Source organism: Uloborus diversus, chromosome 6, assembly GCF_026930045.1.
Source record: "Uloborus diversus isolate 005 chromosome 6, Udiv.v.3.1, whole genome shotgun sequence".
In the NCBI taxonomy this organism is placed as follows: Eukaryota; Metazoa; Arthropoda; class Arachnida; order Araneae; family Uloboridae; genus Uloborus; species Uloborus diversus.
This window is the reverse complement of record NC_072736.1, coordinates 3126805-3147858: the sequence shown is the minus strand read 5'-3', so window position 1 is coordinate 3147858 and position 21054 is coordinate 3126805. Positions and strand designations below refer to the sequence as shown.

Here is a 21054-nt window from a genome sequence, read left to right as displayed (position 1 = left end):
AAGCATTTTACCAAAGAACGAAAAACAGATGACGAATAGAAAAACATTTTGTGGAAATAAATAATGTCCTTCCTGGTAGCCAAGTGATTTGAAGCCCAAGATTGTGATTCAATGCAGGAAAATCATACCATTTTCTGTATAAATTCTGTATATTTATCACGTTATTAATAAAATTCAAAAATAGAAAGTGTGATAATTGTTACTTGACATTGTGGAAACTTTTCTCTGTGGTAAAATAATTAGTGCATATTTTAAGTTTTAATGCATATTTTAATGATTTCCAAATGCTTATATTCTGGGCTCTAGAGAAAAGTTAATACTGGCTAGGAAATTAATTTTTATTTTTCAAAAGTATTTAAAACACATACCATACAAAGAGTAAACAAATAAAAATTATTCCTCACAAAATTTAATCTTTTCATTTTGTTAAAAAAAAAAAGAAAAAAATTATTTTGACCCTAATTATATAATACAACTGTTTTAAAAACAAATTTTAATTTCTCAATTCATCAATAGGTTGTTCAAAATAAATGTGATTGAAATATTTCTGTCAGAAAAATAAATAATAATAATAATTTGCTAGTTCGAAAAAAAAAACATAAAAGGATTCAGACAATTTAAGAGTTCATGTTCCAGCCGATCTCATCCAATTGAGTACAGTGGACCCTCGGCTTGACGTATTCTGCCGGACTAGTGATGTAAAACTCACTGAGCAGGAAAACATAAAACTTGGAGTGGAGGTGAAAATCTAAGCATATTGTTTATAAATTTGCAGTTAACCAATGAACTAGTGCCCGAAACGTGTATTACCAAATTTGTTTCTTGGTCATTAATTGCAAATAAAAATTGTTTTAATGTTCTGAATTGAGACATCCTTCCATCAGGTAAAGAACAGTGACCAGGCTTCTACAAGTGACCAAGCTAACAAATGGTACTTGTGGCCTGGTAACACTTATTCCTTCATGTAACTGTACTATACACTCATTTTCATTCTAACCCACTTTGGCTGCTTTTAGCCTACTTTCCCAGTAAAAGTCAGAAAAAGAAGAAAAAAGCATGAAAGAAGGATTAATGCATCTTAAAAATATTGCGAAAAACAAAAAAAAGTCAAAAATAAATAAAATAATTAAATAAGTATCGAAAAATTAAAAATTGGAAAGTAGGGTATTGAGATGGGGGAAAATGTCTGTCGGTCTGTCCTCCCCTAATAACTTTTGAATGAATAGTCCGATTCGAACAAACTTTTTTTTGTTCGAAAGATCTCAACGAGGACACCTCATTCCCATATTTCACTTTTTGATTTAAACTATTTTTTGTTCAATTTTGAACAGTTCAAAAAAACTTAACATTAGCGCCTACGGGGAAATTGAAGGCAATTCTGAACTATGAGGCGAATATGCTTCAAACAAACTTTGTAGGAAAAAGCTTTTGATAAAAAACTTGTATATAAAATATATTTTTGATTTGAACAATTTTCCGTTCAATTTTGAACAGTTCAAATCCCTCAACATTAGTGCCTACGGGGAAACTGAAAGTCAATGTAGATTCCGTACTTGAAGGCGGATTTACTTCAAACAAATTTTGTTGGAAATAGCTCTTGACGCCAAACTCCAGACTCCGACAATTTAGGGGCACCTGACTCCGACTCCTACTCCTGTGCCCGACAATTAATCGGACTCCGACTCCCCGACTTCGACCTTGACTTCGTAGCTTTGGCAAAAATTTATACACGGAGGACAAATGACCGAGTTCGATTCTCGGATACTCGACTCCGACTCCTTTATCTCAAAATGAGATTGACTCACGACTCCGCAGCTATGGTTTTAATCTGCGAAATAATTATTGTTGATATGACTTTTTTTTATTTTCACGCTAAAGTTTTAATTTAGGTATTTAGTTTTCTTTACTAATAACAGGGATAGAAGTGACATTTGCCAACAAAAATATAGGAAAATATAGGAATTTTCTGAAAAAAATATAGGAATTGGATAGAAAATATAGGAATTTTCTGAAAAAAATAGAGGAATTCGATGGAAAATATAGGAATTTTTTGCAAACAATATAGGAATTTTTCGAAATAATATAGGAACATTTTGAAAATAAAAAAAAGAGGACATACAGGAATTTTTATAACAAGGCAGGCCAGTAGGACATTTTTTTTTTTAAATGCAATACAGTCGAACCTGTCTATCTCGAATTTTACGGCACATAAGAAAAATTCAAGATATGGAGGCTTCGAGATACAGAAAATTTGAAAAAAGTTCTAAAAATAAGTAATTGGAGCAATGACTCGAAAGTAAAAACTTTGGGAGCAATTTTACTAATCAACAATGTCCCCTTCCTCTCAGTTTCAGAATGGATTTAATTGCTGGAAAACTTGCTTTTTGTACATAAAGTTTTAATTCTGGAGGATTATGTAACTGCTAATATTAAGAAAAGTGCTTTCTGTCTCCAAATTCCAGTCAATAAAGATTGTTGTGGATGGAATTCAAGAAAGACACTTAAGTTGAAATTCGAGTTATGCAGGTTTTCAGAAAATTTCATTCAAGACAAACATGGGGGAAAACATTGAATTAATACTTTATGTGCAGGGAAAATGAAAAACTTCGACACAGAGAGGTTTTCGAGATAGGCAGGTTCGAGATAAACAGGTTCGACTGCACTACTATTTGATTAAAAACATGTAATAACACTACCTGACATAAGTGCAATACATACGCATAAATAAGTCTAAAAATACAATTCTGCTTTGTTCTTAGAATTTTAAGCACTTAAGCATCTAAGTCTGATTCCATCCCATGAATGACCAAATATGGCGACTATGTTTCACACGTAGCTGCTGGTCCAATAGCTTTCCGGTTGGAAAAAAAACGATAGCTCCAGATTTACCCTATTATGTTGTTTGTATATTTATTTTGTGAATGAGCTGCTTTTGAATGTGGAATTTTGTGAATGGGGGCCGCTTTTACGATGCGTAAATTTGTGAAGGGGCCGCAAAGCGGACCCAATTTGTGTCTGGAACGACCCCAAAGTGTGCATGTCTTTCCGACTTCCTCAATTCTTTTAAAATCGAGAACAGCTTTGCGTATTCTTTTTTGAAAACTGTGGCTGTGCGGCCTCTTCGGAGGCATTATTATTAAAATGAACGTTTAGTTGATACGCAAACTGCAGCACCTACATTCCACACAATTAAAACCAAAACAATCGAAGTTGAGATGAGAATTCCTGCAAGTAGCAATAATTGCAACCGTAGCCAAACGCAAAGTTCCGAAAAAAGAAAAAAATCGTGCGTGTGGAGACCTGAAACGGTAAGTGGCCGGAGAGCCCTTCCTAGAATGACATCATCAAAACCTACACAGCCCATGCGCCCATCATGATCGCCCAAGTTCATCGACGCCGAGTTCGAAAGTGAAGTTTTGAGGACTTGCGCAGGAGCTTCATGGGCTCAGAATTGAGCTGCAGAGACGAGCTAAAGTCAAAACGCTGCTCCACTCAGGAAGAAACACGGTACAGGGCACTCAACACATTTTAGCTTTAGAAAAGGAAGGAGACCATTTTCAATTAAAAAGAGGACTAAAGAGGACCAGTTAGGATTAAAAAGATGACCTTGGGAGGACCATTCATTTGATTTCAAGGAAGCACCAAAAGGCAAATTAGCTGCCTGCTGCTAAATCCATGAAGATAATTTGTTAATTAACCATAATACTGAGATTTTTAATGATACAATTCCTTTATCTTCTGCACAGCTGTTCTTTTTATCCATTGAATAATAATATTATTTACACAAACATTTGGATGGGTGGGGGGGGGGGGGGGTTGCTGGTAGTCCTACAGAAGGACAGATGAAGCTATGCTTCATCTTTCCTTAGTTTAAAATTATTTTTGTGTTTTTCTGTCTTGTAATGCTTCTTAATAGCATTATACCCTTCACAACCGATATGAATCTATCACACACCAAACAGATCTACTGTATTCAAAGTTTTCCTAAAAATGTCTGAAATGCTCAATCACAAAGGGAAGCAGATCACATGAGGCATAATTTTGCAATTTTCATATTCAAAGTATATTTTCAAGAATCATAAAGCTTACATTAAAAAATTACTCCATGATTGCAGGGCCATGAGTGCTTTGAACTTTTATGGGGGGAACAAATCCCCCCTTAGCAGGCATCATGCCGCCTGCCTTGTCTAGTGGTCAGAGAAGTCTGACTGCGACAGGAAGGTCCGGGTTCGAATCCCGGCTCGGGCATGGACGTACTTTCTTTTGTCCTTTCTTTGTGTGAATCTAATGTTATGCTGTGAATAATTGCCTACCCTATAAACTGGTCCTTATGACATGTGTGTACTGTGGAAGTCGGACTTCACACCAAATGACAGTGCGGTTGGAAAAATGAAGCAGCGCACCCCAAATTGCCAGCCTAGCTGGCACATGAGAACAACAGCAGGCATCATGACAATGAAATGATGTACACAAATTCAACTTGATGAAATTACATACTTCAACTTTGTTTCATATACAAATACTACTTTAAAATGCTATGTACTCAATTATTTAAATTTAATATCCCCCCCCCACACAAAAAAACAGTAATAAACGAAAATAAGCAAAGAATAATCAAAATTAAGTTTGAAAAACTAAATAAACTCGAATTAAACACAAAAATTATTAATTTTTTAGTTATTTAAATAAAAATTAAAACGTATCATGTCAAAATAACTTCTAATTGTCATAAATATAAAAATATTTATAAGATGCAAAACTATTGAAAGCTCACAGAAGCATATTTTCACGAACCAAGTTCAATGTTGGCATGTTTCCCATAAAACATTTATTTTCTACTAAATTAAACATAAAACATGCTAATCAAAGGTGGCATATGGGAAAATAACATTCGATTGGGAAAAATATTTCAACATTTACATGATTCAAAAAGATTGAAATTTCAAAACACAAAAAGCAATTTTCCACGAAGTCAGAGTAAGTTCAATGTTACCGTGGTTTCCACAATAATTCCTTCGTTAATTATTGAAATTAAATGAAAAATAAGCTAATCTAAAGTAGCATATGTCAAAATAACTTCCAATTGTGGAACACATCAAAATATTTATAAGATGCAAAAGGATTGAAATTTCAAACGCAAGATGCAATTTTCCGTGAAGTCCGAATAAGCTCAATGTTGTCATGGTTTCCAAATTTTTTCCTTCTTTAATTACCAAAATTAAACGAAAAATAAACTAAACTAAGGTAGCATATGTTAAAATAACTTCCAATTGTGGAACACATCAAAATATTTACAAGATGCAAAAGGATTGAAATTTCAAACGCGAGAAGCATTTTTCCGCGAAATCCGAGTAAGTTCAATGTTGCCATGGTTTCAAAAATAATTCCTTCATTAATTATTGAAATTAAAGGAAAAATAAGCTAAGCTGAGGTCATGTCAAAATCACTTTGGATTGTAAAAAGCATCAAAATATTAACAAGATGCAAAAGGATTGAAATTTCAAACGCGAGAAGCAATTTTCTGCGAAGTCCGAATAAGCTCAATGTTACCATGGTTTCCGAAGTAATTCCTTCGTCAATTATTGAAAATAAACGAAAAATTCGCTAAACTAACGTAGCATATGTCAAAATAACTTCCAATTGTGAAACACATCAAAATATTTACAAGATGCAAAAGGATTGAAATTTCAAACGCGAGAAGCATTTTTCCGCGAAATCCGAGTAAGTACAATGTTGCCATGACTTCCAAAATAATTCCTCCGTTAATTATTGAAATTAAATGAAAAATAAGCTAATCTTTATCAGCATATGTCAAAATAACTTCCAATTGTCAAAAACATCAAAATGTTCACAAGATGCAAAAGGATTGAAATTTCAAACGCGAGATGCAATTTTCCGCGAAGTACAAATAAGTTCAATGTTGTCATGGTTTCCAAATTTTTCCCTTCTTTAATTACCAAAATTAAACGAAAAATAAACTTAACTAAGGTAGCATATGTTAAAATAACTTCCAATTGTGGAACACATCAAAATATTTACAAGATGCAAAAGGATTGAAATTTCAAACGCGAGAAGCATTTTTCCGCGAAATCCGAGTAAGTTCAATGTTGCCATAGTTTCCAAAATAATTCCTTCGTTAATTATTGAAATTAAACGAAAAATAAGCTAAGCTAAGGTCATGTCAAAATCACTTTGGATTGTAAAAACATCAAAATATTAACAAGATGCAAAGGGATTGAAACCTTAAACACGAAAGCAATTTTTCGCGATAAATCAAACCGAATATATATATGTTCAGAAAATTGCACTATTGAAACACAATCCAATGATTTTTGAAAGAATTCAAGCAATAAAGAAACTTTTCATACATTTTCAATTTTTTCAAGCACTAGAAAAAAAAAAGACCTTTTTTTTCCAATAACCTTTCAAGGTTTTTTTAATGGGCGTTACGAACTTGGTTTAACACGCGCTGCGGCGGCGTGTTTGGGTGTACAGTAACTTTTGACGAAATGAAAAAACTTTTAAAATGTGATATTTAAGTAAAAACTATGTAAAAGCGGACTAATCAGACTGAAATGTTAAAAAGCGGTCTAAAGCGGACTTTACCATAAAAAACGAACTTTGGCGGGAAAAAGCGGACCATTTGGGAGCCCTGCTTAGATAAAATGGCGTCTGCGCGTCGATCGCGGAAATGCAGTAGCAAAAAGTCGGGGGAAAAGTAAAAAAAAAAAAAAAAAAAGGAAGCGGAAACTGAAAATATAGGAAAATATAGGAATTATAGGAAAATAGGAACCTTTTTCAGAAATATAGGAAAATATAGGAATATAGGAACGCTGCGATGCCTGTAATAATAAAGCTGAAAGTCTCTCTGTCCGGAGGATGTCTGGATGTCTGTGACGCGCATAGCGCCTAGACTGTTCGGCCGATTTTCATGAAATTTGGCACAAAGTTAGTATGTAGCATGGGGGTGTGCACCTCGAATCGATTTTTCGAAAATTCGATTTTGTTCTTTTTCTATTCTAATTTTAAGCCCATTTTTCACAGAAATTTAATAAAATGGGAAAGAATTTGTTCTGAAAATTACCTTTCTTTTCTTTACCTTCTTTATCTTTCTTCTTTATCTTCTTTACTAATAATAAAGCTGAAAGTCTCTCTGTCCGGAGGATGTCTGGATGTCTGTAGGATGTTTGTGACGCACATAGCGCCTAGACCGTTCGGCCGATTTTCATGAAATTTGGCACAAAGTTAGTATGTAGCATGGGGGTGTGCACATCGAAGCGATTTTTCGAAAATTCGATTTTGTTCTTTTCTATTCCAATTTTCAGTCCATTTTTCACAGAAATTTAATAGAATGGGAAAGTATCTTTATCTTCTTTACTAATAATAAAGCTGAAAAGTCTCTCTGTCCAGAGGATGTCTGTAGGATGTCTGTGACGCGCATAGCACCTAGACCGTTCGCGCCGATTTTCAGGAAATTTAGCACAAAGTTAGTATGTAGCATGGAAATGTGCACCTCGAAGCGATTTTTCGAAAATTCAATTTTGTTCTTTTTCTATTCCAATTTTAAGAACAAACATATCATAAGATGGACGAGTAAATTACGAAATTATCATAACGTGGAACCGTAACATGGGCACAAGCCAATTGGCGAAATACAAAATTATCATAATGGGGAACCGTAAGATGGGTACAAGCCAACTGGCCGAGAAAATTCACCATACATTATTTGTAAATATACAGGCGAACCAAAAGACCTTTTACTTTTTCTATTACGGGCAAAGCTGTGCGGGTACCACTAGTCGGGGAATAAACTCGAAGTCATTTATGTTTCTACATAAAGATATGCGCAGACGATTATTATTATTATTATTTATTTATTTTTTTTTTTGACAATGAAAAGTATTTAAGTTGACATTTAATTGTTTTTACTTATTTTGGTAAGTGCATTAATTCATTTAAAAAATTATTTTTGGCAACAGGGGAAAAAGAAACGATTTTTTTTTTGATATGATGTATTTATTTTAATGAGCTTATTAATTTTAATTATTATTTTTTCGTTTTGAAAGCTGTTAAAGATTTTTTTATGGAAAAAAGTGTATTAGCTGCTTTGTTTAAAAGGTGCTGCTATTTTATTTGTTCGTTTTTTTTTAAATTTAATTTAATTTTTTATTTTATTTTTTACGCATTTTTTTAGATGAGTGAGGAACATTTTATCCCTAGAAATTAGCTTAAAATATTGAAAAAATATGTTTGAAACAATTTGCAACTTCAGCTATTTTTGAGAATATTGATCAGGTACTAGAAAGTAGTATGAGTATACGGGAAAGTAGGCTCGTATAGTTCTAGGCAGAACTTCTTGTTTGGCTATGTGTAGTTCATTTCTTGCGTATTGGATATGCCGAACCCCAAAGAAAAACTGAACGTCAAATAATTACCTCATCATATGTGTAGTCTCTGTCTGTTCCAGTCCAGGAACTTGATGATATGGCAGTAGAAATTTTAGGTTCTAACTCATCCTCTGCAAAAAATTGAAATAATTCATTTCTCGTTATTTCAGTGAATGATGAAATCATTTTTTAGAGGTAATTGTGAGTTCATGAACAAATGCTTGCAAATTTTCAAGAGAAAATCTGGTTGAGGAACAAAGGATTCATACTCGATTCATGGTTTACAACAATTACATGATTATTTAATAAAGGTACAGACAAAATGCTCACAACAGATTTTCAGTCCATATAACATTAGATACTTATTAATACAGGTGTGAAACATTAACTAGAAATGTTATAGGTGTATTACAAAATTTCAATTAATTGAAAAAAAAAAAAAGCCAACAATTCAACATTCTTTTGGACAGTTGACACTTTGAAACAGCCGGGTATTTTGTGTGAAACTTCTCAGATTCATGACCTTAATCTGACGATTATTTTTTTCAATTTCTATTTTAACAAATTGTGATAAATATCAACTAGCATGTTGTGGCCATGACGAAACTTTCTTTTATATCTTTTGTATAATTATGACCCCTCCCCAACCTTTACGAGGTAGCAATATTCCCAGTAAAAACAAATTACACACCCCAAAACTTAATGACCATCCAAATTCCCGATATATCTCAAAAGCAAAGCAAAGAATGAAAATTGATAATTATTTTAAAAAGCCTTGCTTAAAATAATTACAAAAATTCATGTTAACAAACACAAGATGGCAACAGTTAAAAAGTTTAAATCACCATGATTTTCTTGTAGTTTTCCAACAATTAAAATCACGAGAATTATGCAGACGACAGTTTATAGCGAGTTATCGTTCTTATTGTTCCAATTATAAAGCTATTTTTATTCACACAAAAAAAAAAACAGCCCCCATGGAGCAATTGGCGCCAAAATTGAACCAATGCCTGTTTACATATGGATTGACATTTATTCCAAGTTTCATCCAGAATGTAGTATTACTTCTTGAGATATGGCACTCACAATGGAAAACAAAGAACGTTTGATTGTGCCCCCCCCCCCTTTTTCAGTTATTGACGCCAAAATAGAATCAGCTCTTATATTCTCGAAGGGCTACTTGTCGATAAATTTTTGTTTGATTCCGTTCATTATTTTCTGAGATACAGAAGTCACAATTGACGACAAAAAACGTTCTATAGCTCAACCTCCGTTTGAGCTATTGACAACAAAATTGAATCAGCACTTGTACCTGTTAGAGGCAACATATGGACCCAAATTTTGTTTGATTCCGCCAGTTACTTCCTGGGGAATAGAAGGCAAGCATAACTCAAAAAACCCCCCATGGACGAATTCGTGCCAAAATCCAATGGGCACAAATTCACATAGGGGCACATATGTGTACCAAATTTCGTTCGATTTCATGCGGTAGTTTTTGCTGTAGAGCGGCCACAAAAAACTGGTCACACACATACGTGACACACACACACAGACATTTTCCAAAAATGGTCGAAATGGACTCAACACACCTCAAAACGTTCGAATCTGAGAAAATTCGAAATTCGAAAATTTGCACGAATCCAATACTTTCTTCTACATATTAGATATAGAAGAAAGTAAAAATGAGAAAAATCTGATTCCCATAGCAAATGCAGAGATTTTTTTTTTTTTAATGAAGGCATCAAAGGTTTAAAAATGGCAAATAAATGAATCAATGCAAAATATGTTTAGAATAGCACTTTTAACAGGTCTAGTAAACCAATTTGGAGTAAACTAATTTTTGTTCCCGGAGGTGGGGAGATAGCATAAGCTCGATTTTCAGAATTAATACATGGAAAAAATACTCAAATTCCGGTGCATAACCAGAACATAATAAACCCTGCATTGTTAGGTTCAGAACTTGAAACTGAAGTTATAAATGGTAAAAACGGAACACTTGTCTCTTACTACTTCTTGCTTCAACTTTCGCAGTGTCACTTTATTGTTGCGTTTTTCAAATACATTATTTTATCTGTAAAGCCCAGTAGCAGAAACTTTCTAGCCAGTCTGCGACACTATTTTCGGTAGTTGAAAATAATCTGCAGCATTATTATTAGTTTTATTTTAAGTTTTAATAAAATACACAAGTCCTTTGTGAAGGCCAAGACTTGGACAATTTTCCAACTGGCCAGTGGCCACTAGACCCGAAAAACTTGTGGCCACCACTGTCGCTGAGTTTTAAAGCAATAGGGGGGGGGGGAGGAAGCAGCCTTCACCACTTTCATAAAAATAAATAGAACTCTACACACTATGAAAATCAATTCTTCAGGACATATTAATTTTACTATGGAAAATTTGCTTTGAAATAGGTTTTTAAATTTTTTAAATTAGTAAATGAGAAGTCGGCAGGAAACTGCATTTTAGATGAAATATTTAGCTCATAGCAAAGCCTTCAAATCAATGAGGATCAAATACAACTGTGCAGATAATAATTCGCATTTTTCAAAAAAAATATTTTATAAAAAGAAAAAAAAAACACGTTTTATTGAACACTTTATGTTATCTTCAATAGTTTGTGTTGAGGTAAACATCCAATTCTGTTTTTGAAAACTTATGTAAGTATTAGTATCGTTTATTTCTATCTTGCGAATGACCAAACATGGCGTCTACGCGAAAAATTCATGGTTATAAATAGATATTAGAATTTGTTGCATAAAAGTAGTAATAAATTCAAAATCCTTAAAAAACTACAATTTAGGTGAAATAGTCAGTTTTTAGCACATTAGCCTCTAAAGCAATGAGGATAAGATAATATTCTGAAGATAAAATTTTGCAATTTTAAAGACAATAATTAAGAAGTACCAAAAAAAAAGACACATTTTGCTTAATTTTCAACAGTTTGCATTGCAATAAACATCCAATTCCGTTTTTGAAAACGTAGGCACTTCATGAGTCTTACGTACCAACATCTTGGGAATGACCAAACATGGCGACTACGCTAAAAATTAAGATATTAATTTCTGAGTTTGTTGCAAAAAATATTTTCAAAATAAAAATCCTCATGATACTAAACTTTAGTAAAAAAAGTTTTAGCGCTTTTGCGTCCAAAGCAATGAGAATAAGGTGAAATTTTCACATAAAATTTTTCATTTCTCAAGAAAATTATTTTAAAAAATAAAAATAAAAAAAACGATTTGCTGTAGATTTTAAGCTATTTTCATTTCTTGGCAGAAAGATAATACATCCAATTCATCTTTGTTTTTGAAAACTTTTGCACTTTTCTACTTCGATTTTGTGAATGACCAAATATGGCGACTATGTTTCTAGTCGAAATGCTGAAGCATCCATTGCTCAAAAAGCGATCTCCAAACGATCTTTTCTAAGTTGTATTTCTTTTTTTTTTCTTTTATTTATTTGTTTTTTTTCCCCTTTCTTTCGTTTTGTTCTTTAATAAAATTATCTGCAGGCCGCCGAAAAATCTGCGACGCACGTCTCGCGTCTCGCAGTTTCTGCTACCGGGCTGTAAAGTTTAATACTTCTTATTTTCTTTTGTATAATACACGGCAAAGTAGAAGTAATTCTGGCTAAAGAATGTAATTTTAGGCTTTTGAGAGTCTAATTATGCCAAAAGAATTTAAAAAGCTGTAAACAGGTTTTCTACACTAACTAAAGAAAGATTTCATTCATTAACGAAGAATTTTATTTCATGGAAATTCTCTCTTTGCAGTAGAGTATAGATCCGATTAACCTCGATAAATTGGTCAACTCTGCTAAACTTTTTTACCTTCCTCTACATTTTTTAAAACATAGTATCAATTATGAACAAAGTTTTTGGTTCAGTAACTGCAGCAATGCACTGCTATACCAGCACAAAATATGCACAGCTCAAAACATTAAAAAAATGAACAGATTTTTTTTTTTTTTTTGGTTTATTACAAGGGCGAGAACGTATAATTACTTTGAAGCATTTGAAGTCGAAACAAAGGCTAAAAAAGACTTGACTAATGTCAATTTTGTTTCTTGTAACATTTTTACATGAGTAAGAAAAAAATATATGTGCCTGGTGATCCGGACTACAATATGGAAATTCTTTGAGTACAGAAGAGTACTACAGATGATTTTGAACATATCTACAATCTATATATATATATATATATATATATATACGTAATCTCATAATTATTAATTTATATTCAAAATTTGAAGTACCCTTGAAAACCTTACTATCAGATCAGCTATTATATTACATTACTAATTCGTTATTGTATTATTTTACTCTATGCAAGGCTTTCCTACCAGTAAGCTACATTTTTAGTAGTCTACATACTAGTAGGTACCAAGAAGTAAATTAACACTTAAGAAAAGTGTTAGATCAAGTTTTAGACACTTCCATTATAAATAAAAGATGCCTGTGACAGAACCTAGTTTGTTCATGAATCTATTTTAATTTTTTTAGAAAAAACCTGGATTATTATTTCCAGACGTAAAGAAAAAGTGAAAATTATGCTGCAAATTAACTTTGAAAAATATGACACTCTATTTACATATCATACAACTCTAGCATAGTTTTTTCACTGCTCTTTTTACAAACCTTTTGTTTCGGCAAGGAAATGCTAAGATTCAAAAAACTTAGAACCAAAGCAATTTGTTTAGGCATTGCATCAAAAACTGCTTAAAATCTTAAATGATACTTGATTGTATTTTGTCACTTTTGGAGTGAATATTACTAAATTTATGTAGTATTATTCCATTGAAATAGTTAATTTCATCACCCCCCCCCCCCAAAAAAAAAAAGCTAAACAGCTCATAACTAAGAAGTTTCAATATGAACAAAATGAATTATTAGTTTTCAAAACATTGCAGAGTTGTGGCTAGTTTAAAGACCCAATATAAATTTAAATGAAGCTTAAAAAAGTAAAAAAATGTCATTTTTGATACAAAAAATAGTTTAAAGGAAAAAACTGTCACAGAAGCAAAGATGCTGCATTGACCATTTACAAAGTCTGAAAGAAGCATACCAAATTTCATTTCATCATCTTCTTCCTCATCTAATCCGACAATTTCCGACTCTAGCTCATCAATGTTGATCTTCTTTTTCTTTTTCTTCTTTTTTGGGAGACTGAAATCGAGCTCATCATCTAAGGCAGCATCATCCATATCCTTCTCTTCCATCATAACCACATTTGAATCTTCTTTTGCTTCTGATTCCTACAGAGATTACAAAAAATAAATGAATAAACAGAATGGGTCATTCCATGTCAAGTGATACAAAATTTTAGGAGTTTTTCACTCACATTTTTGGATTTCTTTGAAATAAGGCTCATTTTGATTGTACCCTTCAAGGTAATCAAAAGTTCTAATTTTTAGATTTTTATCTTTTATTATTTTTTTTTTTATGAGACTTTGATTTTTGGAAAAACTCTTTTTTTTTCATGGATGCTTGAACATAAAATGGGCGATAACTCAGCACCAAATATAGATAGGAAGATTTGGTAAAAAGCATTTTAAAGTACAATAGTTGCTGTTTAATATGATATGCAACATGATTAATTTTGTAAATATTTTTATTTTTAAAAATTTAAATTTAAATTTTCAATTTCTTAAAAAACATATTAATGAATTTTTAAAAAAAAAAATCCCAAAAAATTTGGTATATTTTATATTTATTTGTGCAAAATTTCAAGTTGGGATCTCAATGGGATCACATTTTTCTGAACTTTTGAATAAAATTTTCCATAAGCTTAATTTCTAGTAGGGATTGGGGTGAAAGTTACATAATGAGGCAAATCCTATTAAAAAGAGTACATAAAAAAAAAAAAAACATACTTGAAAACTAGAATCTAGTTCTTCTAAATTAAAAGGTTTCTTCTTTTTCTTTTTTTTCTTCAAACCAGAAAAATCATCAAGGTCTAAGACAGGGTCTGCAGGGAAAAAATATCATTAACATTACAGAACTTAGGTATTAAATTGCTTTCTTAGATAACAGCACAAACGTCAAGATATATGTTTAAATATACTATAAGTTGACTCTACGATTTTATAAAAATATGAAGGTGTTATTTCATGTAAAATATAGTAGATATTTTTAGTATTTATTTTGAAAGCAGTTTTGGATAGCAAATTAATGTATGATATTTTTGTATTGTTTATATGTGGGATGTTCTGTCAAGACATTTTTACTTTTCATACATCAAAATTTGAGCAACTAAACGTTTTTTTGGCTGAAATAGTTATTGATTTTGGGGATGTTTTCCGCTTTAATCATCGCAATTTGAATCCTTTTGCCCTTTTTTAACAGAGTATGAGAAAAGTTTTTGTTCGATGAAATGCATGTTGGAAAATAGCTTTTATTTTTATTCGTACATACAGTCGTCCCTCGCTACTTCGCGGTTTTTCTAGTTTTTTCTTTCTTCAAATATAGTAATTAGGCTTTTTATGCGCTAGAGTAAACTTTTTTCTACAAAAGAATAACAAAGTATATGTCTTTTAAGTAAGGTAAGCTTTTAAGTTAAGATCTGAGGGGCTAGTTCTACTAGTTGAGGAAGTGGAGGTATAAAATCGCCGAAGAAAGTGCAGGGACTCGCTATCTCATTTTAACCGTTAAGCACTAACTGGAAAGTATAAATCACTGTATTATTACTAGGGGATAAATACAACTGTAAATGGTGTTAAAGAATGTACTAGCTTTTTAAGTTGTATACGTAAATGTAGAGGAAAAACGGGGGCACCTACGGTCAAATGGGCAACTGATTCCCCATCGAACAAGCTGATGTTTTTTCATAGATTAGTAGTATTGTGTAAGAACTGCATGTGTGTGTAGTTTATTTCCCAATAATTAACAATGTGATATCTATTACATCTAACATATCTAATTTTCTCATATTTTGTGCAAAATATTAAGTAATACAAATGTAATGGTGGCTAAGGGTGCTGTTTCATGTCTAGGGGGCTCTAACTATGATAAAAACCTATTTAAATTGCCCTAAGTAAGTTTTATGCGCTCTAATTAGAAAAATATATACAGAATCCTACTTTGCGGAAATTCAGTTATCGCGGTAAAGTCTGGAACGAATTAACCGCGATAAACAAGGGTTGACTGTATTTCATTGGTAAGCTGTTATAGTAATTTGTTAATTTAAGCATTTTAAATACTTTCTAGTAATTGTTCTTTGTGTACAAAGACTTTCTAGTTTCTGGTGTTTTTGAAGCGTATATTCGTGATGTTTTTTGTTGTGGTTTTATGTTGTTTCATATATATTGTCTTCTGAAGTGCTTTGATCACGTTTTTTTGTCTGAATTTTTCCTGTTGGTGCTAAAACAGCATGGCTAAGAACGATGTATGACATCATATGTCTCCTACATCGTTTTCTTTCCGCCAACAGGAAAAAGTCGCCAAGAGTGGGTTAATGACATTAGTTCCAATAATATGCTACAAAAAGTTATAAAGGTTTAAGTGATAGGATGGCTTAGTAGACAAAAATGAGCGAGTGTTATGGAAGCGGCAGCAATCGGATTTCGAAATGCATAAAGGCCGACGCTTTCTACGTCATTCTCAAGCCTTTATCTCTCCCCACCCAAGAAACGAAGTTCCTTTCTTCTTTCTACCTTAGTAAGAACACATGAGTCAGCAAAAATCCTGATGGGAAGAACATGATCGATAGCTTGAAAATGCTGCGAAAAACTTTCATTTTTGTGCTTTGCATTTCACTGCCTCAATTGTATCAAAAACATTTAAAAAATTTGACTCTTAAAATGTATTGTTCACTTTATTTTCTCACCTTCATTTTCATCTTTAGCAACAAAATTTTCTGAACTTTCCTCTTGTGTTATTGTTGTATTCCCACTATCTGTGACAGTATTGTCCTCCAAAGCACTTGGATCAAAAGGAGTTTTCTTTTTCTTCTTCTTCTTTAGCATGGGGTCAAAAATCTATAAGTAAAAATAAATGTGTTAAAGTCCATTGCAAATACAATCAGACCCCGATGTAACATACTCACCGGGAACGAAAGTTTTATGCGTTAAAAACGGGGCTACTCGTAATATCAGTGTGAGAAATATTTTTAAAAATAACCACTTTCCTTATCTAAAACCCCTAATAGACAACTGCACAAAAATATCTATAGTTAGAAAGTGTATCCTTTTTATTCAGCATTCGACGACGCTACTTAATTTTAAACTACTGAGTAATAGATGTTTGACAATTCCCTTGATAACCGACTCGAGAAATAGTTCTTTTTCAACTTCATGGAGAGCAGAAAATACTGTGTCTTTTGCAGCCTGCTGCATGAAACATGCTTTTAGTTTCCAGGTCATGTAAAACATTTGAAAAAGTAAGTTTTAATGGGAGTCTCACTATAGCTTTCTGCATCAGAATCGCTATTCATTGGTTGCCTCCTCACCCGTCAAAAATTGCCCAATAAGTTTTTTTCTGCTTTGGACAATATGGATGTAATATTAGGAAAACAATCCAATATTTCCTAACTCAAATGAAAAGAAAAAACTTTTTCCAGCTGTCAAAATAATTTGTTATTTCGAGGTTTATTATATGCTAAGTAGGGGTTTCTGCCTTCATTTTAGTCGGGGGAAAAGAAAATTTCGTTAAATGGGCATCCGGCTGTATATCAAATTACACCAGAATACAGTTACTTTTGATACAATAATGTCAGAATATAATGCTCTAAAAATCAGTTGTAACAAAAGCTAAGCACCTCTAATCTTTTTTTAAGGGACACAGAAACTCACCAAGGATATATAAAAAATGCATCATAGTGTGAAAGTAATTAATAAGCAAGTTTATGTTATGATAATATTAATTTTGATTTAATAATACTGATGGCAGCAGAAATGAACAAAATTCTTGTGATAGCTGCCTCCTGATTTTACAAATAAAATTATTATTAGGAATCCTGATTTTTGCTCTGTATTCCGACTAGAGCTAATTGCTATTGATGTGGCTCTTAAAGCCATCATTCCTGTAACTTCTTCTGCAGACATATGGATCTTATCAGATAGCTGCAGTGCCATACAGCACTTAACTGGCCAGGAGTTGGTGATAAGACCTCGGTCTCAATCCTTTCTTCTCTTAACCCTTCAAGCGGCCGTGACGCAAAATTCCTTCACCCAGCGATGTATTGAAGAGCGGCCGTGTCGAAAAATTTGGCCTTGAATATTCTGCTTCGAGAACGGCTGCGGCGTAAAATTCTATGGAAGAATATTCATGGCGAAATTTTTCGACACGGCCGCTCTTCGATACATCGCTGGGTGAAGGAATTTTACGTCACGGCCGCTTGAAGGGTTAAAGAGCTTACACAACGGCACGAGATATTCTTTCAATGGATCCCATCACACATTTATATATATGGCAATGAAATTGCAGATACTTTGGCCAAAGAAGGTGCCTCTGAAGTGCCAGTGACAAGTAGTGCTTTGACCTTCACAGAGATCTGCTCCAAAACAAGCACCGACCATGAGAGCTGGATTCGGCATCCGACTAGAAACTAGCGCATGCGCAAATCTGACACTTACAACGGATTGACAAGCCTCCTTCGCTTCGCGTGGCGCGGCGGTTCCAACTAGCGACGTTACTAGTTCCAACCACTTCCGACCATTGTGCGTGCGTGCTTGGTTCGTGTGAAAATGGCTACCGTCATGGAACGATATTCAAATCGCACATTGAATTCGAAAACTGTTTAAAAGAGTTCAAAATGAAAAGTTATTCGGATTTTTTCATCGCTGAACGCTGATTGCAGAAGTTTGGAAGCAGCTAGAAAGTGCTATCCAATCGTGTTGCTAATGCTTGTCCCGACCTAAAATACCACTTCCGACCTCCCTAGAATTTCGCGCTCAAGGGCATGAGTCCGAGTCCGGAAAAGAATTACTTGCGTATTATATGACCGGCGGTGTCGTCGGTTAGTCGCCGTAAATCTACCTAAATTCTTATTAAATTATCGCTAAACATAGTATTTCACTGGAAATTCATATAAGGTCTATTTAAATCATGTCCGACCCAAAGCAACGGCACCCGAGGGCATGGGTTGGAGATGGTCGATGCATCGCAGCGAATAATTGAATTATAATTAAAGCATAATTACAGATCGTGTATGCCGTTTTAATATCTATATTGTTTCCAGAACTATCATTTGCTCGGCGTATACATCTTAATTTGCGTAGTCGGCCATATATTACTCGTCCGATCGCTTAGAATGTCATTGGGAAGTCTTAATTAGTGTGGTCGGCCGTACATAATTCACCCGACCGCTTAGTATGGTCATTGGGAAAGTATCTTTAATTTGTGTGGTCGGCCATACATAATTCGTCCGACCGCATAGAATATCATTGGTCGGCTGTTGAAATTAGATCCCGCCTATCGTAACGCCCCCTTGGTCGGGTTCATAAAACAGTCCCGACCCCAGGCAGTAATTTCTACTCTGCCCATGCGCAGAAGTTGGTCAGTGCTTCATTACATTTTCGGCGGTCGGGTCTGCAACCACTGCTGAACAAAAAACTCAAATCAGCACCTGTGGAAGATCCTTCCAACTCACTCATATGGTATACTAGTATACCTCAAAACTCAAATTTTGAATTGGTAGCCAACGGCTACCAGAACCTCATAAAATGGTAGCCAAATCTCAAAAAATGATAGCCAAACTTAATTTAAATTATTTAATTTATTTATTCCATTTATTTATTTAGAATGTGTGTATATGTCATTGGCGTAGCAAAGAACTTTTCTTATAAAATAATAATTAAAATAAGTAAATAAAAAATATTTAAAAAAATAATAAATAAAATAAAAAGCAAGCTAAAAAAGGAAAAGAGTTGAGGATTTTTTTTTTTGGGGGGGGGGGGAGAATTGAACTTGAGCGGGAACGGGCAACTCTGCCCAGATATTATTTAACACATCTTTTGCAAACTATAATCTGTATTAATTTCTTTAAACAAAACACATCACGATATTAAAATAAATAAAAAAGGAATATTATTATTATTATTTTTTTTTTTTCAGCTTTCAAAACTTCTAGAAACACCACTGCTTTCAACCTAAAGATGAGTTAGTTCCTTGATAAAGAAAACAACAAAATACCTAAAACTTGAACAGAATTTTAAAAAAAAAACCTGAAAAATTTGCGATTTTACAAAAATGTTTTTTTTTTTTTTTGCTTTTTTAAATGCATGCAAAATTTTTATAAAAATCGAAGCCTGAGTGTCAAAAAATGAATAAATAAAAGAAAGGCAAACAATATAAAACAAAACGAAAAAAAAATGAAATAAAAGATCCAGCAGAAGAAAAAAAAGGGTTCCAGCCGGATTCTTTCCACCTTCTCCAGACACAAGGGCGCCATTTTTTTTATTTATGTGTTTTATAAATACGATCGTACTTCTCTTTATTTATTTTGGAACATATTTTCCTCTTTTTACTGGTGAAAATGGACAATCTACAATGCGGCGCCATTTTGAAAATTTACCGCGAAACTTAAAAATAACAATTTTTTAGGAGAAATTAAGTAAATAAACGGATATGTCCTCTCCTCCAGTAGGTTTTATATTTTAAAAAGAAAAAAAAAGGAAAAACAAACAATATACTTCAAACAAAAAAATCAAAAATCTTGCAAAAAAAATTTTTTTTTTTTTTTTTTTTTTTAGCGATATCGTTTTTTACCTTGTCTCGATGCATTTCGACTCGAAGATGCCATTTCTGTTTATTCATAGGTAAACCAAATGTACAAGATTAATTCTTTTCATTTATTTTGGAAAGGATATTTTCGTCTTAACTGGTGAAAATGAACAATCTAACAACGCGACGCCATTTTGAAACCGCGTAGTTTAAAAAACACCGCAAAACAAAGAACCAGCCATTTGTTAAGGAGAAATAAAGTTGAAAAATGAATTTAAGATCAAAAAAGCATAATTTACTAAATTGGTGTGTGAAATTTGTCTATTTTTACGATCGCGTGTAAAGAAAGCCGAGTTTTCAAAAGTTTTGTAACGAATTTGCCGTCGTGATTGCGATTTTTGTTTCTATTCAGAGCAAGCACAATTAGCCACAATTGCATATAAATATAATAATATTTAAAATAGATTAAATAACTTGCATTTCTTCCTCCTTTCTCCTCCCCTATCCGATGGCCGAAAGTTTAGGGGACAAGAGGACAATACTCCCCCCCCCCATCCCCGGCGATCCGATAGCCGAACTTTTAGTGGACAAAAGAATTTGGGGAAAGGTCATATGTCAAGACTATAGGTCAGGGAAGGTTGCATTGGCGAATGGTAGCCACATTGGCGACTGAAGTGAAAATAATGGTCGCCAAAATTTGAAAATTGGTCGCATTTGGCGACTGGCGACCGCGAGTTTTGAGCTTTATATACTAGGCAGGCTCCGGGTGGTGCTTTTAACACCAAGATGCATAGAGCTACCCAGTCTGTTATTAGTAGATTTGCAAGTGGTCATATCAAGGGCCTTTCTTTTGATAAGGGGCAAAAATTATATTTGATGGGTCCCAAGTACAACTTACAGCAGGCCTCTCCAGAACATCTGTTGAATTGTGCAGGCCTTACCAGGGAGGACATTTATTCTAGTCCTCTTCTGGTGTTTGACTTTTTGAAAGTTTTTGGACTCGTGGACCTGGTC

At 33.4% G+C, this 21054-nt stretch overlaps 1 protein-coding gene across 1 annotated transcript in view; it reads right to left on the bottom strand.

The window, feature by feature from the left end:
• The window catches only part of LOC129223821 (eukaryotic translation initiation factor 2 subunit 2-like), a 40864-nt gene that overhangs the window by 17754 nt on the left and 2056 nt on the right, over positions 1-21054 (bottom strand). The window contains exons 2-5 of the mRNA XM_054858180.1: positions 16205-16355; positions 14253-14347; positions 13445-13634; positions 8436-8518 (exon numbers count right to left, since the gene is read on the bottom strand). Of these exons, the coding sequence (XP_054714155.1) occupies positions 8436-8518; positions 13445-13634; positions 14253-14347; positions 16205-16355 (519 nt within the window). The remainder of the gene's footprint in view (positions 1-8435; positions 8519-13444; positions 13635-14252; positions 14348-16204; positions 16356-21054) is intronic.